Source organism: Pyxicephalus adspersus, chromosome 10, assembly GCF_032062135.1.
Source record: "Pyxicephalus adspersus chromosome 10, UCB_Pads_2.0, whole genome shotgun sequence".
In the NCBI taxonomy this organism is placed as follows: Eukaryota; Metazoa; Chordata; class Amphibia; order Anura; family Pyxicephalidae; genus Pyxicephalus; species Pyxicephalus adspersus.
This window is the reverse complement of record NC_092867.1, coordinates 23,977,691-24,002,132: the sequence shown is the minus strand read 5'-3', so window position 1 is coordinate 24,002,132 and position 24,442 is coordinate 23,977,691. Positions and strand designations below refer to the sequence as shown.

The 24,442-nt window shown below is 37.9% G+C and overlaps 2 protein-coding genes across 2 annotated transcripts in view; one reads left to right on the top strand and one right to left on the bottom strand.

Moving 5' to 3' along the window:
- WDR11 (WD repeat domain 11) overlaps nucleotides 1-19,351 on the top strand; it is a 58,853-nt gene extending 39,502 nt beyond the window's left edge. The window contains exons 15-27 of the mRNA XM_072424700.1: nucleotides 1,576-1,682; nucleotides 3,788-3,902; nucleotides 4,380-4,551; nucleotides 6,684-6,792; nucleotides 7,215-7,277; nucleotides 8,542-8,607; nucleotides 9,016-9,163; nucleotides 9,816-9,911; nucleotides 10,477-10,642; nucleotides 11,366-11,463; nucleotides 13,036-13,181; nucleotides 13,307-13,389; nucleotides 14,612-19,351. Of these exons, the coding sequence (XP_072280801.1) occupies nucleotides 1,576-1,682; nucleotides 3,788-3,902; nucleotides 4,380-4,551; nucleotides 6,684-6,792; nucleotides 7,215-7,277; nucleotides 8,542-8,607; nucleotides 9,016-9,163; nucleotides 9,816-9,911; nucleotides 10,477-10,642; nucleotides 11,366-11,463; nucleotides 13,036-13,181; nucleotides 13,307-13,389; nucleotides 14,612-14,763 (1,521 nt within the window). The 3' untranslated portion in view covers nucleotides 14,764-19,351. The remainder of the gene's footprint in view (nucleotides 1-1,575; nucleotides 1,683-3,787; nucleotides 3,903-4,379; nucleotides 4,552-6,683; nucleotides 6,793-7,214; nucleotides 7,278-8,541; nucleotides 8,608-9,015; nucleotides 9,164-9,815; nucleotides 9,912-10,476; nucleotides 10,643-11,365; nucleotides 11,464-13,035; nucleotides 13,182-13,306; nucleotides 13,390-14,611) is intronic.
- The window catches only part of GABARAPL1 (GABA type A receptor associated protein like 1), a 304,992-nt gene that overhangs the window by 274,054 nt on the left and 6,496 nt on the right, over nucleotides 1-24,442 (bottom strand). The window lies entirely within an intron of this gene.

Sequence of the window (24,442 nt, the reverse complement as noted above, 5' to 3'; positions counted from 1 at the left end):
TAAGTATATGAATCGTATGGAGTTTGTTGTAGATTGGTGTTGTAGGTGCCAGCCAGTGATTACCATATCCTTAAATCACCCTAAAGGTGTACATAAAGCAAACTTTTTTTGGGGTGGGGAAGGGATATACTCACATTGTCAAGACTGAAATCTATTGGGAATCCAACCCTTCATCTAAGCAATAGATGAGAAAAAGTCTTTAAATAGAGACAGCTCTCTGGAATGAATTTTTTGTACGCTTTGGAGATGTTTCTTATTTCCTGTTGCATCCTTATGATAGAAAGTGTTGGGAAATCTCCCCAGTGGGGTGCAAACAACAAAAAATAACCTGATGGGGTTTTAGCCCTTCCTCGTTTTATATAAATGGGAAGTTTTGGCTGGAATAACACTTTTTTTCTGTCGTCAGTAATCTATTCTTAGGTGTCCTTGTCCATATACAGCTCATTTTCTTTGGTCTGCTGCTTCTCCCCCTATAATGTGACTATTGGTGAGATTACTTGTGACGGTAATGTCATCTTTAGAGCTTCCTGAATCATACATTGTTGAGCAGGTATTGACAGTTTTATGGCATAGATGTGCTGTAATCACTGCTGTATATTGTGTTAACGTTGTATCTGTTGGGTCAGCGGCACATTAGCCAAGTGTGAGAATTCAGCCTAATGGTGCTCATGGGAATACAGCAGACTAAAGAAGAACCTGAAAACTTCCCTAACTTCTATGTGTGCTTTAATAAAGCTAATCATGATTGAAAACTTTTGCTGTGCATATTTAAGAAGCTTAGTGTTATCCAGCATAAACTACTAAAGCAAACGATAATCTAAAGATATTAGATATATTTTTCTATGGTAATTGATGCATTCGACACATGTAAAGTATTGTGGAAATGTAACACTTCAGTGTGTTTTTTATTTACCACTCAGAAAGATACTAGGATTACTTTTGACAATGCATTTATCTTTCTTTCTCCCCAAAAGAGACACTTTTGTAAAAAAAAAAAAAAAAAATCCATATTTAACATATATTTAACTTGGTAATAAAATATGGTCTAATAAACACCATGAAATGCATCACCATTGGGAAACATCGGCCAATTGCAATGATGCCATGATGCTTGCAATGTGAAATCCTTTACTTGTATTGTATGTATACCCATGTAATTTATTATGCACAAAAAGTTTTTTAAAATTTTTCCTATTATACTTGACTAGGCATTGAGTCCTAAAAATGATGGATTAATGGTTAAAAACCAAAGGAAACTCTCCTTCCCATATAAAGTCTTGGTGAAAATATAAAAAGTGCAACTGACTGATGCCACTTTACTTTAGCTCATTGGCTGCATTGAATTAAAAGATAAGAATTATCCAAAATACTGCTTAGTGTTACATTTCAGTAACCTAATTTGCTACCTGTACGCCCCACCTATACAGTATGAATGGGAAAGGGAAGGTCAGTACCTCTAGAATGTGTGTCTCATGCATGCTTACATATATATTATATTTGATTATTGGGGAATATTGATGTATTTTATTGATTATCAGCAGTTTTGAATTAAGTAGAATTGTCTGTATTATGCAGGGCAGCATGGGGAGCGTTTCATGCATTGCCTGGAAAGGAGACATCTTGGTGTTGGGCGATCTTGACGGAAACCTAAATTTTTGGGACCTGAAAGGTCGTATGTCCAGGTAAGAAGCATTATTCAGTTCTCTGGGCTATCAATATGTAAGGCTATGTACACACAAGCAATAATTGTCATTGGAAAGTATCTTTCATGATTCACCCTTCAAGTCCAAGTCAAGTCCCAAGTCATTAACACCAAGTCCTAAGTCAAGTCCCAAGTCAAAAAGTTCTTCCAAGTCGAGTCACAAGTCAAGTCACTTCATTTATCCTCATTTGTCCCCAAATAAGAAACAGAGCTCTGATCCTGTTCTTAAGCACAGGATTGCATTCTAAGTCCACGTTTTTCTCCTTTGACAGCTGAAGGGAGGAAGGCAGTGAGGCTTTTGTAACACTGAAGGTGATGTTATGTTACAGAAAACTCACTGCCTTCTTACCCACCTTTTTTGCATTCTAAGTTTTCTCCACTAACAGCTGAAGGGGGGGGGGGGCTGTGTTACAAAAGCCTCATTGCTATCCTCCCTTCCCCCCTTCAGCTCTCAGCAGAAAAAGCATGTCACGAGTCGAGTTGCAAGTCGCTGGGGAAAACCCCTAATCGAGTTGCAAGTCGTTCATTAGGTGATTTAAGTCGGACTCGAGTCAAAGTTGCGCGACTCTAGTTCCAGCCTCTAGCTCTCTCTCAGCTTTAACTACCTTTTACAAACATTTGTCTTCCATCTTCCTGGGATCTGGCAGGACAGTTGCTCGGACGATGGACGGCAAGCCCTCGTACACGTGCAAGATTCTCGTCTGATATCAGCCCTGAGTCAGTTATCAGATGAGAACCCATTGCATGTGTGTATCTAGCTTAAATCTGATCTGTATTTTCTAAACACAACTTAGAAGCATGTTGGTAAACATCTAAACAGACATTTGTAAACATGAGATGTTTGATGTTTGATCTCCTAGAATGTTTATTTGAGGTTACAGTTGATTAGAATGATTTGGTGTATGCTTAGTTCTGCATTCTTAGCCTATCCCAGGTAATATGGATATATACATAGTTGTTAACCAAAAGGTTACTTTTTCAGCATTGAAAGCATTGGTGTTGTCCTCTTCTGTGTGATATTTGGGAAAATGTGGAAGTTAAGGCATAACACAACTGAAAGTATTCACTAAACACCGAAATGTCAATTTCCAGTGGCCTTTAATGAGATCTATGACCTCCCCTCACTTCAGCGTTCACTGATACTGCCGGTGTGCAACGTCTTGTGATGGGGTAGCAACAATACTGAACTGCTCCTGAATTTAGAGAGGTACCACCCTCATGTAGGCTGTGCCAGCTTACACATTGGTATGGGATGGTTTTTAGCATTTTCACTGCTGATACAAAAGCCTGTGCTTGTCATTCAGTACTTGGTCGTGTCTAGTCCTGCGCACTTTTTTCTGGATTACCTGCGCTGCAGCTGTTGCAGAAAACTTTTTCTTTGAGTTTTTGTATCTGGGATGGGTAACATATAAGCAAAACAAGAAGAATTTAACATAGAAAAGTTTTTAGTCAGTGTTGTGAGGTTTGTTCATCTCATGGTAACTGTATTTGGGTCTTTTAGTTGTGTCTGTGGATAACCTTTTATGCCGACTTTAAATTTGGCTTGAGGGCAGCACAGGTATGTTGTGGCAGTTTATACAACATGGCATTGCCACTTCTCTACCTTAGCTGGTCTTTGTGCCCATAAATTGGGGACCCATTTAGCATGAAAAGCTATTCTTTTTAAAGTTTTTACCTAATTCACATTGTGATGCAGTAGAGACCATCTTTGTGGTCATCCTAGTTGTAAAACTGGAGGAATGAAACTATTGGAAGTGCATTCATCGTGGTAATTGTTTAGGCACAATATTGTATGTAGTTTTAATTTGGTGCTTTATGTTGAACAAGCCTCTGATTAAAATCTACAAATGTGTTATCAGCAAAGCTGAATAAAAAACCCATTGATCTGTAATGCATCTGTTCACCCAGATTAATTTCTAATTAAAATTCATCAGCAGTAAGTGGCTTTTTATTGCTGTCTGGTACTGAATGTGATGTTCTGTGTGGGTTAATGGGATGAGTGACCTTTGTAAGCATGCTGTGATAGCTCTCTTACATTGTAATATGCGCTAAACTGTGAGCATTTTATGTGATTATTCATTTTAGGGGAGTCCCTACACACAGAAACTGTGTGCGGAAAATCCGATTTGCTCCAGGAAAAGGGAACCAGAAGTTATTTGTGCTGTATAGTGATGGCGCTGAGGTTTGGGATACCAAGGAGGTAACTGTTGTGTTCACATTGTTCTTTTCTTCTAAGAATTGTGCATTCCTGGTGTTGTGTATTTTTGCTATGACAAGTACTTTTTGTTAAAGCAAGGCATAGTATGCATAATCCAGCACATGAAATGATAACTCAAACTTTCTATAAATGTGCATTTTATTGTATAGCAAACATAAATTGAAGCATATTGACCACCACAGACTTAGATATTGCATAAACAAACTGCATTAATAAAAAACAAACGTAGTAGGATTCCTTGACCACATTTGCACTGGTAAATGCAATGATGTGATGTTGTTGCCATTGTGGTCACTATATGGGGTCTTTAGTAGTGAGAATGCTAATCTGTCTTTTTGCCTATAGCAACCAAATTTAATGCCAATGCTTGCAGTATCAACAGTTCTTTGCAGGCAGCGACCAGAAATGAAATATGTAAACCCTCCTTTATAGCTAATGCTGTATTTTAATGTCTGTTAGATTCAGATGGTGAGCAGCCTTCGTACTGGGAGGAATGTAAATTATCGAGTCTTGGATGTAGACTGGTGCTCATCAGACAAGGTCATTCTGGCTTGTGATGACGGGTGCATCCGAGTATTGGAGATGTCTATGAAGTCTTCTAGCTTCAGAATGGATGAACAGGAACTACTAGGTAATGTAAAATCTCTGTTAATATTATGCATACCTTTAAGGCTTTTCATTTTAGGATGTTTAACATTAGGGAAAAAAGAAGCTCTATGGTGTATCCACGCTTAGGTTAGCTTTAGGTGATGGACAATGTTGAACCTTTTGGTCCTTATTCAGTGATTTTGCTTTTTGTTCATGGAGCTCTCCATAAGCTACCTAAGGTTATACTGCCACCTACAGGAGAAACAAACTCTGCTCATACCAAAAAGAAACATTGGCACTTTACCCTTCCACAACATTCCTGCTGAGAATTGCTTGGTGTCCTGAGAAGAATGGAGGTTTTTCCTTCTGCACACTATATTCTGTTCTTGATTTAGAAGATTGTTATACTATCTAACAGCTGTTGGTAGATTATTGTCAGATGTTTAAAAGTGTTTTCAGTTGGGCTATAAGTGCAGGTTTGGCTAGTTCACTTTCTGCATTGATATTACCTTTATATGTTTTAGCTAGCACTGGACTGACAGGCCAGTACAACACGGGGGGGTTTATTCCAAGCACAGTAGCTGTGTCTGCCCCATCCCCTTAATTGAAGACTTGTCTTACCATGTGAGCAACTGTACCAGGCTAGCGAGTACATGCGGGTTCTGTTATGTCTGCTGTGTCTGTGGTCACACAACTGTACCCCTCCGTATAACTTTTTGCTTGTATGTTACAAAGAGGTTTCCCCTTTTTTGCAAGGACTTTCATAGTTTAAATAAATGCTACTGCATCTTTCTTACCTGACCTTTTTCTTGGACTGATTTTCTTTTCTAATTTTTTGGACTGATTTTCATTTCTAATTTCTTTTAACCCCCCTAGCGTTCTAATTCTGTCAGTTTTTTGATGCAAAAAGTGATCCCATTTTTTTTGCATAGAAGTTTTTGTTTATATTGTGGGCCTGTAATTCTTAGGATTAACTCCCGGGTATGATAATTATATTTATTATATTATAATAAATTATAATATAATACATAATTATAAATAATAATTTTAAAAAATAATGAAATAATAGACAAATTTCGGGGGTGACCACCCCCGGAATTTGCTATTGCTGCTGGCATCTGCAGTAAGATGTGAAGCACAATGCAGAAGTCCTGCATTGTGCTTAGCATCTCTCTGGAGATGTGGGCAGCAGCGTGGCCGGGACCCGGGTGCTATTTAAAAGCAGATTACTGAGTAATCTGCTTTTAAATTTCCCGCCCGGCCACACCCCCGACGGACCGGCGCCCGGGCATCACACCAGGACCATCGGATCGTCACTGGAGCGTGGGGCAAAGGTAAGGGGGGCTATTAATGTTACCCCGAGTGTGACTCGGGATTACCGATTTTTGCAAGTAAAAGCTACCCCGAGTCACGCTCGGGATTACCGCTAGGGGGGTTAATGTGGCTAGTGTGCATTTTTCCTGTATGCGGCAGTATAACTTAGGTTGCATAATGAAAGCTCAGTCCTCCAGCAGACTTTGAAAAAATATTTTTTTACGGGCGAGTACAATATTCCTATTCTTTTTTTTTATTCTGTTTGTCAGTTCATTGCAATTTGTACAAAAAAACATGCTCAAATGATCATACTAATCTGCCTGTGCACATTCAGATTTGCTGATGCAGAGGGAGTCTCAACACTATCTGGTTGACGAGCTGATGTCTCTCTATCCTCAGACAGTTTTGTTTGGATTAGACAGTCAGTGAGCAGTAGCAGATTGGTCATCATTCACCTCCTATCAGCATGTTCCTTGTGCATGCATTAGTGTTTGACTTAGTTCAGAAAATAAACAATCCTATACCCAGTGTTCTACTGTTCATGGGATTGTTTGCAAAATAGGTGAACTTGAAAATACATATAACTAACCCCGTTTGTGACTGCAATATGCCTTTTCAAGAGCCAGTTTGAAATGTCCTCTTCTATGAAAACATGAAATAACATTGCAGCACTAAACTAGGAAGACCAAGGTTAGCAGCATCAGTGCTATGGGTAATGTGTCTATTTGACAGCAGGTCAGTCTGAGGACATAGCATAATTCCTACTGTGTCCCTGCTTTATCTTTACCTGTCTGTAGTTTGATTTGTCAAATATAATAATATGTAAAGTACAGTGAATAACTATGCACTTATGTTTTGCAGATCCTGTGTGGTGCCCATACATGCTGCTTCCAAGAGCCTCTCTGGTTCTAAAAGCTTTCCTGCTTCACCAGCCTTGGGAGCAGAAATACTCCTTAGACATTGCAGATGTGTAAGTTTTATATTTGCCTAATCTTTGTAATGCAAAAATATATATCTATATCTAAATATCTAGGGAATAGAGTAATGGTACACTGGGCATTATTTATCAATCTATCCAAAATAATCATTAGAATTACACTGACAACATGGAATAAGAGCTCAGATATGGTAGTGATGGTGCAATACTGAGAGCTTATTATACAATTGGACATTCTGGTTGTACTGTGTGTGCAAGACAATCATTTCTATGTGTGATGTTGTCCAGATCTAATTATTGGTCATTGTCAGAGAGCATAACCACCAATGCAGCAAGGGATTTTAGTGCTCAGTAATGCAGGAAAAAAGATGTATAACTTGAAGTTTCAGAATCAATTATGTCTGTCTTTTAGGGTTCAAAATAAAAGTTAACTAATAATTGTGTTTTTATTGCAGTATCTATCCTGAGCATGAAGATGTGACAAACCTGATCCAGCAGCAGATAAACTCTTTGACCAAGTGAGTGATGGGTATTTGCAGTATAATGTCAGCACAACTGTGGCCATCTTGTCCACTTACAACCTACCCAATAGATTGTATGTGCAAACACTAAAACCTAGGCTGATATTTAGCCTGCCATTGTTTAATATTAATAATAGTAGCTCCCTTCTACTAAAAAGTTGCTACCAGGTACCGGGATGCTGAAACTGAAAAATCAATTTAAAGTTTAGTGTAATGCTTGTGAATGGCAGAGTCATTCTGTTACAGTCAAACTTCACAACCTAAATAGGGGGATGGGTAGTTAGTAGGATACCACTAATTAATCATCAAGAATAGTATTTTAGGTTGCCTAGCCTGGAAGAGATAATTATGTGATCAAGTGGAGGGATAGACAGGCTTGTATAGGCAGAATTTTTTTTTAAAAAGTAAAAAATAATTTTTTTAATGTTATACAGTATATTCCTATACCATACATAGATCAAATAGCTAATGATTTACAAACAAAGTCTGTGATTACATACACTTATTCACATTTCATGTAAAAATATCAACTTTTAAATCTGAGTCGATATTCTGGATAACAACTCCGAGACCCAGTACACAGGCTCATTTTCATTTCTAAATGTTTTTTATTGCTTATTATTATTATTATTAAACAGGATTTATATAGCACCAACATATTACACAGTGCTGTACATTAAATAGGTTGCTTTGGAAAGCAGATCAGATCTGAAGTGAATTAAAATGCCACCCAATTATACACAACATATTTTCTGGTCCACAATTGGACATGGAGTGGTCAAACATTGCAATGCAATGACATTGTAAAAGAAGACAATTTATTGGAATGGCAGCATGTTGTATATGTATGTACCATGTTTTAGGACTTCCACTGACTGATTGGAAAATCAATTCATTCAGTCTGTTGAGTACAAAATTGTCAGTGAATCTTTTAATGTGAACTAGACCATAATCAACCAGTGGTGATAAGAACTTTAACAGAAGTTTATTTTATCATAAATAAAAAAGCCTGAATTTTACCCTAAAGAATGTTTGTTTAATTCTTTTGCAATGACTGAACACTATACCACGAAATTAAATGGGTTTGTTGTTGTCATCAGGAGTCCAGAGCAACAATTGCAGCATTACCTGTGAATCTTTCAATGTTTACACTGTAATTAGTCAGTCAATACAGTAGTATGGTGGATCATGTGAAACCTGAATAAACAATGTAAACTAAGTAATACAAGGATGGCTTTACTATTTATTCCATGTTTTGCAGTGATGTGAAGGACCTTCTTCTTGATCCAGATTTCACACTCACCCAGCGGTGTCTACTGGTGGCAAGGTACATTCCAGTCTTTAGTTATTCCTGTGATCTGGCAATACAAATCATGATACAGTTACTGTTATACTCTAACCAGGACAATGTTATTGTATTTTTAAATCTGCAATCAGCATAATATTGCAGTGAAAGTAAAAAAAAAATATTCAGTCATATGTGTGATCGGTGCTGTATATCCACAATCAATATTTGTCTATGTGAAAACAGAATATTTTTAAACTAAATCTAATCTTCTAAATTATATCTGAAGGGTCCATTGTACATACTAAACAGGCCAAGGTCTTCTAAGAAGTGGAGATGGTCTAGAGAGCACACATAGGGGTTTATAGATAGGGGATGTTAGGAGCCATAGTGTCTGCTTTTTAACTGTAAATGTGGATATTGTATAATAAACCTCCATCTCTTCTGTAGGTTGTATGGAGATGAATCTGAGCTTCATTTTTGGACAGTGGCTTCTTACTATCTCCAAGTTCATAAAAGGGATTCACTTCATGCCAGACAACCAGCAGATGCCCTGGACATTTGCTATGACCTGCTATGTGAGAATGCTTATTTCCAGGTAAGTAGTCTGTGATTGTGCTGTGTGCTGCTGATACATGTGTGCTGATGTTTGAGCCCAGAGGAAGACCTACTCAATACAATTGCAGGCAGTCATTTAACAGTCTTATTTCTTTATGGTCAGATATCGTTAGTTAAAAAGTTTGGACTTGTGATATAGAACAGGTAACAGTTAGTGCGGATTCATTCAGTTCCAAATGGGTATCCCTAAACTAACAACACAATCAATAGCCTAAAGCCCCATGTATATGCGTCAGATTTCAGTCTCTGGAACTGATCTTTTATGAGTACACATTGCTGTTCTATATAGGAGAGGGAAAGAATGAGCAGGAAGCAAACTATTGCGTTCCTCCCTCATTGGAAATGATATCTGTTGTCTCTGGTCATTCATTTAGTAATCTGCCATGGCATATCTCTAAATGACATCGGGGGGTGGTTGACCAGGATAGGATTAAATTAGTTAAAAAATAAAAAGTAAATAATAGTATGATGCAGTATTTTTTGATGATTAATGAGAGCATTTTATTTTTTTTTTGTTTGGTGGAGGCCAAGGTACTGCCAGCATTGAAATATAATATACTCAATACACTATACTTTTGAACCACTAATTTATTTCTTTGTATATGTTCTGTACATCCTTTCCTTACCTGCAGAAATTCCAACTCGATAGAATTTGTCTTCAGGAGGTGAAACGCACCAGTTATGAACACACCAGGAAATGTGCAGACCAGCTTCTACTTCTAGGACAGGTAAGAGCCGAGATCTCTGAAAATACATACAAAATCACTTTATTTTGGTGTATTATTAGGTGTATAACTACAATTATAATTATTAGGTGTATGTTAGCTCTATAACAATAAGGAAATATAACAAATTACATGGGCAGTTGTATATTGTTTGGGACAACCTGCAGCAACCAGTAGCAGTGACCACGTAGCAAGCAGAGACATCTGGTTTCTTTAAAGTACTGTACATGACATGGCCTAACAAAAACAAATTGACCATGACTGTGGCAAGACATATCTTGGTCACCTGCCTCCCCAAATTTACATACAAACCTCACTACCCCTTATTTACACACAATAAACATTGACCAATTAACCCCTCCTTTCAACCCTTCCCTGTACCTCTTCCTTTCCTTCTTTACCTCCCCCTCCCCTCGTGCTGCACGTACTACACGTGCTGCACATGCCATTACCTAATCATTAACCCCTCGCAGTCTTCCTGCCTGTCTGCACTGTCCTTTTTACAAAATTTGTATCTATATAATGTTGTGACTTTTACTATGAATCTATTTCTTTTCTTTTTTTCCAGACAGACAGAGCTGTACAACTGCTACTAGAGACCAGTGCTGACAACCCCCAGTATTACTGTGATTCACTGAAGGCATGTCTGGTGACTACAGTCACTTCTTCTGGACCTTCACAGAGCACCATCAAACTTGTGGCAACCAATATGATCGCCAATGGAAAGCTAGCAGGTGGGAAGGTTTAATCCACAATACTATTTAGAATAAAGTGAAAGTGAAACTTGAAAAATAACCCGACTTTACTATATATTTGCAATATCAATTGTTGAAATTATTCCGCCTGTTTTACAGGGAAGTGCTAAAACTTTTACTGTGTACTCCTTGAAAGGTTTTAAAATTTTCTCCTGTTCCTTTTTTACGTTATGGTTGTCAAAGCAAAAATAAAAGTTTAAGTATAGGTATGGTCCAATTTTTGTTGTTTTTAAGTTTTTTACCTGCAAGTTTTTTTTCTGTCTGTGTAATGTTTTCCCTGCACTTTCTTAGAGACAACAGCAAATCTAACAATGTGAGTGAAATTCTTTGATAGTTCTGGGGACAACTCTAAAGTTTTTGACTTCCCTCTCACTTTCTTTCTTGGTGACACTGGTCATGATAAATATATTTTGACGTGACATAGACAGCTAAAAAACTTGACAAGGCATCTACCCCAATCCATTTTATCCAAGCCCAAAAAAAGTTTTGCCTAGAGAGGCACTTTACCTCAACAGGCATGCACAAAACAACTTAAATACTTTTATTTATAATACAACTGCAAAGGGTGAAAATTTTTGGCAGGTTTTTGCCGCCTGTGTCCCCATTTGTGAGAGTTCCCTAACTTCCTGTCTAGGTGACATTTTGCATGCACCTGAAACTTGTGTTTTAAAAGTAAATGAATACATTTTTGTCTTTACACAGAGGGAGTGCAGCTTCTGTGCCTCATAGACAAGGCTGCTGATGCCTGCCGATACCTACAAACATACAATGAATGGAACCATGCAGCATGGCTTGCAAAGGTTAGTAGCATTCAGGTTCCAAAAATATGCTTAAAGTAGGAAATAGGGTGTACCTTTTACCTCCTTCCAATTTTAATGGTGTAGCCAGACATGGGAGAATAACGCCAAAGAACTGGTCTCCATTCTTTTGTATATTACAACCCAGCCTAAGACATCAATTGTGTTTTAATTTTAGGTTGGAGGTTGATGGCTTTGCTAAAGTATGGCTGAGTTGCATTGTGCACAATTGTAACTGGAGGGCATTGAACCATGATTTTATTTTTTCTGTTAAACCTCTAAAGGCCATTTAAATGCTGAATAAGAGGAATGGTAAAGAATCTGAACAGTCCAGTGCCACCAGTTACTGTATGGTCATGGTTTTCACAAAGCCATGCCTAAACAGCTGGTCATCAGGCCATGAGCGGTGTCCCAAGGTTGCAGGGAAGCCCATAGGTTTGTGTAAGTCCAACCCACTGAATATTAACAATGTCTACAATTTGTGTAAAGTTTAAATAATAATACGCTGCAAAAGTTTACTAAACACAGTCCATTTATCACTTCATTTATTGGAAAGGCCAAGCTTTATTTACTGTTACTGCCTGATATATAGTCTAAATCACTGGTCATCTACAAAGTAAAAATTGGCCAACGCCCTATTTATTTTCCAGTTTACATCCACTACTCTATTTGCTGTTCAGCTTGAGGTTATTGCTCATGTAAAATGTCTATCACTAAATATAGTGGAAAGACTGAGTTAAATTTTTAAACAGACATTGAAGTGGGCTGTAACGGCAAGGTGGACAGCATATGGCAGGCAGTTGTAAACTGAAAATAAAAGAAGGGATGGGTTAATAGATAATTTGCAGTTGGCATGTGATTTGGACCAGATCTTGGTTAAGAAATATACACTATTGAACAGGCAAACATATGTAAATCTGCAAGCCCTACTCAAAAGAAATACAACTAAGGCCTCTTTCTGGTTTTCTAATCACTATTCCTTATTAAAATGGATAAAGCCAGTGGTTCTGGTATTCCTTGTCATTATAGCAGTTACAAGACCACACTATGTGTTGCTGGCTTTCTCCATACTATTGGGTTATTTTTTAATATTGTAAAAGGCGCTAAAAATTAATAGATTTTGCAATATACAGAAGCATTGTTAAGGGCAATTGTGCAGACATAATGTACAGGCTTTAAGGCCGTCGTATCTGAACTCCATGTACTCTTTCCATTGACACACCTTGGTATTGTTATTGAAGCAAGTGTATGAATGACCGTACCAAAACCTATACATTTATTTATAAAGTCTACAAACACCCATGGAGTGAACAAACATACCTACATTTCTCAGCCTTAACAGTGACGCTCTTAGTGGTAGCAAGCAAAGTCACATGAGTGGGTGCAAATCATTTTAAATTACCATAGGAGACGAGGTGGTTTGTTACTTGTGATGGAAGGTTTTATAGGTGCTTTGGTAGGACTGATTCCTAAGCAACCAAATTCCAGCAGTTCCTCTTTAGAATGCATATAGGAGATGAAAGAATAGATGTGATTGGTTTTTTATCTATATAGTATGTCATTTTTCTTCATTAGGTTCGACTCAACCCAGAAGAATGTGCGGAGGTCATGAAACGATGGGTAGACCACCTCTGTTCTCCACATATTAACCAGAAATATAAAGCAATCCTTGTCCTCCTTTCTCTTGGCTGTTTTAAGAAAGTAATAGAAATGTTACACAGGTAAACCTTCACTCACAAATAATAAGGCGGGATGTATTTTTTTGCTTACACAAAGGCTTGTTTGAGATGTTTGATTTTTCTAGACATATTTCACCTATAGTGTTCTGTTTTTCTTGGTATCCCAGCATGAGGTGTTTTGATCGTGCAGCCTTGTTTCTGGAAGCCTGTCTGCATTGCTCAGCATTTGAAATCACTGATGAGTCCAATATCCTTTTATGTGTTATGAAATGTAATGAAATCCTTTTAACTAAGTTCCTACCGCTGTCTTTGTCCCCACTGGAGACCAAGTAAGTCCCACTTACTCTATTTCTAAGTCTATTGTATTGAGGGAAATGTTAATGTTGGCCCAAGAGGTCAAGGTAAATTTTTCAATGGGGCCACCCTTTTCCAGGGACAAATGCCCAAGATGAGATTTCCTTTAACTTCCTGTTAGGTTTCTAGGACTGGAAGTGAACTTTTAGACAAAAAAACTGCCATTTTATTATTATTAACAGGATTTATATAGTACCAACAAATTACGCAATGCTGTACATTAAATAGGGGTTGCAAATGGCAGACAGATACAGAGAGCAACAAAGTAGGAGGTGAGAACTGTAATGTTTTAATCTCTTTCTATTCTATCACAAACTAAAAAAAGAAAAACGTTTAGGCTGTATAGAAGTTTTTTTTTTTTTTTTTTATGAGAGGTTGACTATTTCTACTTCCTTCTTAAAATGCTAGTTGTCAGCTTCTGGCTTCGATAACCCCAAACAAATGCACTGCAAATTAAGTCAGGAATAGAAATCTCCTGATCTGCATAGCTATTCAGTGTCGGAAGTAGTAGGGCAGCAATGTCAGGCAGCCATTATATATATTCTGTACTGGTTCCTATACAAAAATATTTAGATTACCATTGTTGGCCAAATCTAAAATACTGGTTGCCTAGTTGTTGTGCTGATCCAGGAGCCTTTAGTTCTTTGACTCAAGCATGCTGATAGGGGCAACTCAGAATTCCTCATACTCGCTCACAGCCATGCTTTTCAGGAGGGGTTAGTAATGGCCATAGAATAAATGTTCCAGTGTTTTTATACTGTATGCACCTCATTCAGCATGGGAAGTCAGTAGTGTAGAAACAGCATTTGCAGCAGTAGAGCCGTCTATAGCATACATAGACTGTAATTGTGGATCTTCAGTAGTGTCAGTGGTCTGGAAAAAGTATGCAGAATGTAAAGTTTGGACTGCTAATCTGCATTCTTGTTTCAGGCTAGAGACATGGGTGTTTATTTATAAGGTAAAGTTTCAGGTGGACATTCTTACTTTCATTCTAATAAACTCCTGTGGATAAATATTTACTGTATACTATATATATATATATATATATATATATATATATATATATATATATATATATATATACCTAATTAGCATTTTCCTTAACCCCCATGCACATAAACTGATCTCTTCAGTGTTTGCCGATTATGCACGCAGTCTGCGCTCTCTAGGGTTCACACAGGGAGCGCTGCGATTTGCCAGAAAAGCTGGAGAGGCCGGCACAGAGTTACTGTCTGAACTTCAAAGCCACAAACCAGAAGAAGAGAACTGAAGATGAACGGTACAGTCCATCTACTGAGAACTTTGTAAACCAGTAAATGAAGAGGAGAGAATTGTGCTTTACAGAAGGTAGACATTGGTACTGTCTGCAACAGACTACTGAGTTTGACATTCACAGGCAATCCTACGCCGACATGGGTAACATTCCTATACGGCTTTACCTGTTGGAAGCTGTCATATATTGTAATACAGATATAGTAAAGTAACAGTCAGTAATAGTGTCTGTGTTTAATCAATAGATATTCTGCCTTACAGAACCAGATTCACTTGTCACTATACAGCAAGGCAGAGCAGAGTAACCAGAAAGTCTGAACAGTGAAGGATAGCTGCTAAGTGGTTGTAATGAATTCCTACATTTTTAGACAAGTCCAACATAATGGAAAGGGGATCATTATGAGAGTCAAGCAATGGACTAAGGTACTTGTCAATATATTTTAAAGAATAATATATTAAGGAACAATGGTGTCCAGTTGAGGATGTGCTCCATAAATTCCCTAGAGAAGATTCCTGCAGTCTACTGCCATACCAGTGTTTCTTCAGTAAATGCAGAATACGGCACTATCAGAGGCTTACAGTGAAGGATTTTTAGATCTTTATCTCAGCATGGCAACTCCATTCATAATTTCTACGGGAGGCATTGTCCCTTGAAATCACAACCACCCATATGACTTGCTGATAATTCTCCAATTTCCCTGTAATACACATAATGACCTACATTATCTATATATAATACGTACATTTAATGCTTATTAATTCTATCATTTGTGCTGAGGGAAAGGAAGGATGATTCATTAAACTGTAAATTGTCACTATGAATCTCTGAAATATGATAACACCAAAATACCACTTTTTGCTCATGTAAAGTTCAGCTATGGAAAAGCTCCCAAACCAAAAAGTAAGAACATAACCTCTAACACACAAAAATAGCAAGTCACCGCCATTTATGAATACAAGTTGTTCTTGATTTAACTGTTGTAAATGTGCTCCCTGTCATTCCTAAGTAGGCCTTTTGTTGGCTGTGGTTCCGGTGCAATTATATTTTACATGGGTGTGAACAATAAGTGATGAAACTTCAATAAGTGGTGAAACAATGCACCACAGTGGAACTGAAACTGCACACAACCCTGTCACAATGCACATGGTTCATGATTTGTACTGTACGGTGCATTTGTGTGCCAGTCACAACACATGGTGCTACAACACCGTGTAGGCACATTGCAGAAATGCCTAGGTGGTAATTGGCCTAAAGACTTTTTAGGCCAAAGCACCTTAAAATAATGTCCCTAGATTTGTGATTCCCTCAAAGTGGCATAGGCTCTGCAAGTTTCCTCCTACTGTTTATATGTTTTATGGAGAGTGTAGCACAAATACACTTGCTATAAGTTCTCTGCTGGGTATACAATGGCAGACGTTAGGCCAGGTGTACAGGGAATATTAAGGGCCCATTCACACTCCGATATTATGCACTGTGTTATTCTGAGTTGCCAACACTCAAGACGAGAACATAAAATGAACATTGTACAACACATGGTAGTTCATTACCTACATTGTGGTATGCTGCAACACATGTATGGCAGAGCTCATTGGCCTTAGTGCTTTGCTTTGCCGTTTAACATGTGTTGTGGTTATGCAAACACCAAATTAAAAAAAAGTGTGTTTCAGCCCTACATTTTTTGGCCTTATTGCTACTGCGAAATGTACCCTCTGGTATAGCCATCTAATCTGCAGCACACTGAAAGTGATTTGATGCTAATGGGAAAATTGTTAGGTAATTCTGTAAATAAAGTTATTACACTCATGTAGCCTCTAGACTAAAAATAATGACCACCTAAAGCTAATTACTTCATTAAAGCTTCCTTGCATAAAAAGCCAAAGAATGATGCAACCAATCAGTGTCCATCTGAAATGAAGTATAAGTTTTTCGTGGCCATGACCTTTCAAATATCTTTATTGTGTACAGCAGATCTGTGTTTATTTCTTGCGTTTCCAAGAAACACTTTGGTGATTACATCACTAATGACTGCTTTATTATTTCCTACGTTATTCAAAGATGACTAATTTACAGTTCCAAAAAATGTTAGATGTTATTTATGTCTTGGGTTTAGTGTCATGGTTTGTGCAAGGAATGGGTTGTGAGAGCGAATGGGAAATAATGAGGTACTGTAAATGTAATTTTAAAAATGAATGCCTTAAAGTGGACCTAACATCTACATTGCTCTTTAAATATCCCTGTATTTTACCCCTCAAGTCCTGCACACTTATAAAATGTTCCAGCAGGCTTTTATCTCTTCTGCATTCACACACTGACTCTCAATTCATTTCTATGATTCATCTGTACTCATAGTTGCCTCCAGCCATCCAGAGGAGTACGGTTCATTCATAGAAATGAATGGGGCCTAGTGGCATGTGAGCAGATGGGAAGCTGACTTGGATGCTTTCCTTGCAAGTGCTGTGAAATAAACATCCCATAAACCGAGAGGAAAGCCAATATTTTACCAAGTGGGCCGTACTCGGGGATAAAGGGCATTTTTTATAGGACAATTTTTACCGAAGATACAAGTGTATCTTTAGTATGGTCAAAATATATTTCAATGAATTAAACTTTACAGTGTTAGAAGTGATTAATCTTTAGCCCCAGCCCTGCTGTCAGAAGCTTTAGATTTCTGCAAAGCTTGAGCGATCTTCCAGTCACATCAGAAGCTGTTCCTTCACTTACCAATGTGTAAAACGGCTGTTTGTGGAAGGAGTCTAATGGTTCTGATGGTATTTGGTATATTGAATGAAAGGGGTGCTGCTAAATTTTAAGGATATCAAATGCCATCACTGTAAAGTTGTTTCCCTGTCTTTATAAATTCTTATTTATTGTACTGGTGGGAAGTTGTTTTCGCACCATTGTTTTACATTTACCACTGAAAATTGTAAAATTTGTTATAGATATGAGCAGTGTTAAAAGATTGTAATTAACCCGTATTGTGTTTATTTCTGCTGTGTCTTGACGCTTAGTACCGACTGGAGAAATTCTTCTCAATTCCCCATTTTTGCTACCATTGCTAAAGCTATTTAATTAGCATTCAGGGGAAAATGCTTTCACATTGACAGTCAGTAGGAAGAATGTCACCCTTGCAGACAGGCTATGTTCACACTAGCTATGCGGTTGTGATGCATTTACTGCTTCCTCGTGCCAGGGAACCACTGCCTACATGTAGCTTCCCCAAAGGCAGCCCCATAGAGAATGAATGGCGACAGCAATGAGTAGTTCTAGTAATGTAAAATGTGCAGATGCAGTGTGAGCCGCCAGAAGTCCTGCGGTAACACCCATCGCTCAGCAAGTATGTCTTAATAGTCCCCTAAAAAACGAATAATGTAGAAGCGCTAGCTCAGCCAAGTAGTGCGGTTAGCCATAGCTGAAGGAACCCCTAACAACCTCTGAAGGAATCATAGGGTTTCATGGAATTCTACATGAGAATGGTTGTTCTGGAGTATTGGTAATTTATATGTATACTAAGCCGATAACCAACCATAGGGGTTTATTAGATTGATCTCCAGCTATTGTAATACATAAATTAAAGTTTACCCATCAGAATAAAATCTGAACTAGAAAATGACAGTAGATGATAAAGTGTGAATCTAATTGGCTACTAGGGGCAACTAGACTGAGGATGAAGAGGTATAATCCGGAAACATCCCCAGCAGTATTAACTCCAAACCTGACTCTTGTGCTAATACAGTTAGCTTGTAAATGGTAATTCCCCGCAATACATCTCTTAACCCCAATATGAGAGAACCAGGTAGCATATCTGGGGAAAATATTCTAGGTGCCCACTTTAGCCGTTATGTGTATGATGCCCTATATAATTTTAAACCCTGCAAAAATGCAATCAATATTATCAATTATAGCCATGAAATAACAATTGCACAATATCCCATATAGAAGGCAGCATTACTGCATATAGAAATTACTGTGCTAGTTCACAAAGGATTCAGTGGTGCCTTATAGAAAAAAAATCCAAGCCTGTACATATAAAATGTCAGTTCACCCAAAATGTGATATCAATTTAAAGTAGATACTATTGTAATAAACCATATTGCGGTGTCTAGGCTCTGCTTTCATAGCCACTACTAGAAAAACTTGTTTTCCCTGTTAGATTTTCTATTTCATATAATATAGAATGCAGTGAAGGTATACATAAAACACCAAGGTGAGCAAAACACTTAAGAGGAACCTCACTATCAATGTCTCTTCCTTATGAAACTAGCTTGCTACCAGGCTTTCTATAAATCATCTATGAGCAAAATATAACTTTTGGGTGGACCGACTCTCTAAAGCTATTATATTGTGATAATACCCCAGTGCTGATACCTGTGTGGGCAGATTAGCAGCTTTCATGTGCTGGAGTTGGTTGTAAGTAATGAAAGTGAACACTTTATGTCGTAAATGTACAGATTTTGTAACACCAAGTGTGGGAGGTTTGTAGTTAGTTGTAATTTAACATTAAAAAATAGTTCTCTAATGATTAAGACTTGAATACATTCCTTGTTGATTTCTGTTTAAATTGAAGTAATAAAGAAATTAAGTATGATGTTACTTGCCTGTTGTCTTTATTTATAGTGTTCTGCAAAATATTCTACATGTGAAGGGGTGCCATGTACTGACATTACTATAGAAATAATAATCCTGTGCAGTGCCTGATATTTCCATGGGTGGTTGGGACAGGAGCAGTTATCGCTTCCAAACTGATGGTAACCACACAGCTGTCCATAACCAATAAAAAGGGATAACTAGTGACCAGCGGTTCATCCAAACCACTCCAAAACTTAGAAGTTACCAGAAATTGTTGACAATAACTATGATTTAGGTGCAAAATTAATTGTAACTAAATCTATTTATTTATACCCATAGATTAGACTTGTCCAAATACCTTAGCAAGACAAAAATGTTTTCTAAATTCAGAAATATCCTGGTAATGCTGATATTTGTGTGGATGGAAGATAGCAGCCCAGACCAAACACATCATTTAAAAATGTCCTCAGTAGTTAGCACCCAGTGGAAGACAAAGTATGGACACCCGGGGGTGGATGTCCTTTCTGCCTTTTTATCCCCACACTTCTCAATTCCTCAATGACATGCCAGAAATCTTGCATACATGCAATACAGAGCACACATAAGACAAAACCTATTTCTGGAGCCGACATAGGTTAGGACTAAAATATTGTTTGGGAAGCCTGTGCAAATTTCATAGTTATATGGCTTTCCACGCACCACTACATCTCAAATATGGAGGACAATAAAGGGGTTCACAATAGAAAAGTACTTGGAAGTCTCTATAGTTTTTAATAAATATTACTTTGATATATAAATATATATATGTATATATATTTGGTGAGTTAGTGGGTTTTTGCATTCTTGTCCTAATCCCCCTGGTCTCCCTCATTCCTTTTCCTGATGTCACAGAATATGTTGCAAAATCCGCCAAAAAATACAGATTAAATAATCTATCCCCATGATATAGAAGAGCAGAAGGAGGTAATAGAATGGGTTGGAGCACACCTAAAACTTTGCTAATAAATAGAATTGGTTGTATTGCTTCACCCCTAGGGAGTTTGCACTAATATAATAAATGTTTTATTTTATGGCCCCAAACATGCATACATCAAGTGCTAGGAGAACTGATTGCCCCGTGTTATCTGGGCTGGACGACCAGCAATCTGTCAAAAGAGATCACCAATGTCTGCCCATCTAGTTATCCCCACTAAGGTTATCTTTAAATATAATTTCCATGGTTCATTTCCCTGGATGCAGCCTGCACCTTTGCACTAGCTCGTGGAATTTTTGTGACTTTTCTCTCTACATCTTTAACCATTTGCCCCACATCACACAGTAGTAACACACTTTTCACCTTTTTTAGGTTTCACAAGGTAAAATAAAATTTTTGTTATGGTCGGTGCCCTCCCTATATTGCTGATCAATGTGATAGGTTGGACTCGGGGACAAGTGACAAGTTTAGGTAAACAGCCTAAAGCCTGTGAGGTGGAGGGAAGGGAGTCCATGAGGTTGAGCAACTTGTACATCCCCATCTTATAAACAGGAAAGCAGATGAGAGAAGCTTCTCCTCCTGGCCAATTCCCCAGGACAAAATAAAATATTACAACCAGAACAAAATGTTTCACATTGCAAAGAAACCTATCTATTACTGCGCACATGAGAGCCAGATCAGTCAATGTCTCTGTTTCAGCCTGTGTGGGGGTTCTTTAGTTCTTATCACAAAATCTTTACAGAAAATATCAGTGAAGGCTTTGCAGATAATAGAATACAACAGACCGCCTCAAAAAGCTATTTGCCTGTGATAGAACAGTTGCTATAGAACCAAACCCATCTTATAATTTAGGCTTCACACAAAATCCACAGGACGTGTCTGCTTTGCCGATTTGCATTCATTTCTATTCCACCGAATGCCAAAACTCTGCTAATGAGGTGCCTCACATTACCCAAAGGATGACATGTGTGCTTTTTTTTAGGAATGGTGCATGTTCACAATCCCAGTTCAACAAGTATTATATGTGGAGCTGCACAACTTGCACTGTATTACCACAAAGAAAAAAAAAAGTTGATACATTATCGATGGTGCCGCATATTAATCCAACAGTGTGCAAAGAAACCACCTGCAAAGGAAATACAATATAAAAACCATACAAAGATTACAACATGATCACAACCGAGCACGTTGGTGGTTTGAGGGCCATACTTGGTCCCTACTCCAGAGCAGAAAAGCTTTTTTTCTGCTTGCTAGATTTTGGCCATGTTTTTGTTATATAAAGGATTTCCTGGTGACATCTTTGCTCACAATCCCTATAAACTAGAAAGATTAGGCACCGTCTCATAGATTTACATTGGATTAGAGGATAACCAGTGCACTGTGCAGCACTACAGCATGACGTGTGTGGATGGGCTGAGGTCTAAATTCTGTAACAGCAGAACCTCATAACCTTTTGGTATTCAGTTTGCTAAAATACTATGGACATGATCTACTGAAGCTCCCCAAGACTAAAGAAGAAGATTATTATGTGTGATCCGGAAAACCTGGAATGGAATTCTTTTTCCATTCCTTGCCATTAGTAGCAAATGTTACTGGTGTACTGGAGCAGATCCACTTCAGGTTTGCTGGATCTCCCAATCACATCAGGCTCTATGGATCAAACAATTCTCTTTCTTTTAGAAAATACTGTTTTTACCATTTTAATCCTTTGCTACTTCTCAGTTCTGAATATTTCTTGCAGCCACTTCTGGCCTACATGCCTAAATTCCAGTAATCCATTCAGACTTCATGATGGTGCCAAAGACAGAACATGGCTGCCTATAGCCCCCACTGGAAGCACAAGTGACAACCGAAGAGTGTAAATACCACGGGCCTTTGTGGTAGGATTATCAGGTTTTGTCAAGAAAAGCTGTAGATTTAACACATTAAAGTATGAGATTTTAGTGATTTGGTTTATCCCAGTAAAGGGCATTATTATTATTACACAGCATTGGCAATGCAAAGGAATAGGCTATATATGTCTACACAAAAGGATCCTTTTGTCATACAAATGTAAAAAATGGAGGACTTTCAGGGATTATTATCAATGGCTGTTTATACAAATGAACTTGTGCCTAAATATTCCACGTGTCCTTATCTGGACTATGCTTGTGAGAGTAGTGCATTCCTTCAAACAGCCAGCAATAATAGAAAAGGTCACATGTGCAACACAGAACATTTATTTTTCTCCTTCAGCCACCTGGGAAACAAAATCTGAACATAGGGTCACACTGGCAAAACAAACTAATATTATTCTTTATAGCATTGCTGCAACAAAAGTAATATAGCAAATTATTCCACAAATATTAAAAAATCTTAAGGGCAGCCACCCTTTGTCCTATTGTTTTGTTAGGCTGGACTCATTCTGATCATCTTGTACATTTCCTTGGTTCCCGAACGCTACAGAATGTTTGTCAACTTATAGAAATGATCAGAGTTATAATAGTGTAGCTTAAAACTATTGCCTGTCCATCATTCCTTCAATTGGTGTATACTGCATCTTGGCAGTGTATTTACTGTCCTAAATACACAAAACTAGCTGTTATGTTCCTGACAAAAATCTACTATCTGTGTACTAAACTAATTCCAATGTTATTAGCTTTCCCATGACAGCTTTTGTCATTGTGATAAAACCAGGGTAGCTGTCCGGGGTGACAATGCTGCTCCTCCCATTGCTAAATTGCACTGTCACCCTAGGACAGGAAGCTTCGTACTGGCAGGACCACCAGGTGACAATGACTTATACGTTGCAATTGATATAATTGTGGTCATATTCCATTGGAGAGGATTTACTGTCACTTACCAGACACAACAAGGCAGTTCATTTATTTAAATGTTATGCTCTATGTGAGCATGCTGTATTGACAAGGTGCATTTAAGATGGTCTTAAGAATAGTAACCAAGCACACCAATGCATCATTTGCATTGCTTTAACGCACATGTAGAGCGCACTGCTGGTAATGATCTGCAACGCAGCTGTTACTAGAACAAATGGCCCCACTGGAAGATTTCCCCAATTTTCCCAACCCACTAAAAAGCCAAAATATTAGACACTGGTCTCCAGGGCAAATGGAGTGGAACCACAGCAATAAAAAGTGGTTGGTGATTTTAACCTTTTCCTGTGTAGCCAAAATGAAAATGCCTTACTTATACTACAGTAGAACAGGAATCATCGATAACATTTTGAATCCAGCAACCCTAACTGCAATGTAAAAGTTTTGATTCTGTTTGAAGGCTTCCCAATTACCTAAATTTGATGTATTTGTGTCCTGCTAGTTTCAGTATTAAAAAAGTACATATTAATCATTTAATGAGATACAAATGTCTTTTGATATGAGCCCTATGCATTTTTTTTCATTGCTACAGACTCACTTGTAGATTAACTGGCCCAGAGAGCGGTGGCCTAAGCTACAAACCCCATACTGGTGGTTTCCTGCCAATGAATACAAATGGAAAAATAGGAAATGTCTTCCAGTTATCACTGCTTGAACACTCACATTTTATTAATAATGCATTCTACTAATTTCTTTCTTCATTGCAAACATCACAGTAGCTGCACATTCACATGATACAAACATACATAAGAAAACAGCAATGCATGTCTGCGTATAGATGTAAGGAGAAAGAACAATTCCGTGGAAAGAGGTTGGGATGGCAGCTACCCAAAGTCCATTGACCAAGGAGGGTAAAACATAATGATCCCTGTATAAAACTGCTGGAAAGATATCAAAGTAGAGTTTACTATAACCTATTTAAAAACATACATTAAACCAACCAAAAATGGCCACAGGGAGCTTGGAGACTAAATCACCCCCTACACTCATACAATATACGCACGCTTACAGTTTATGATGGTGGCAAATCCCCTTAAAATGACAATTATTTTGGAATTGCATACTCCATTCTCTTGCTGCTCTGCTTGTGCTATGTTATTCAGTATGTGATTATTCAGCAATTTATTCTGCCTGACTTCTTGCTCTCAACCACAGTATTATCCTATAAACACAAGTCTGAGCAAATAACTTACATTTACTTTACCACTAAGAGACCACCAAACACCACAAGGTTTTATATTTTGGGTGCTTTAATCTAACTACA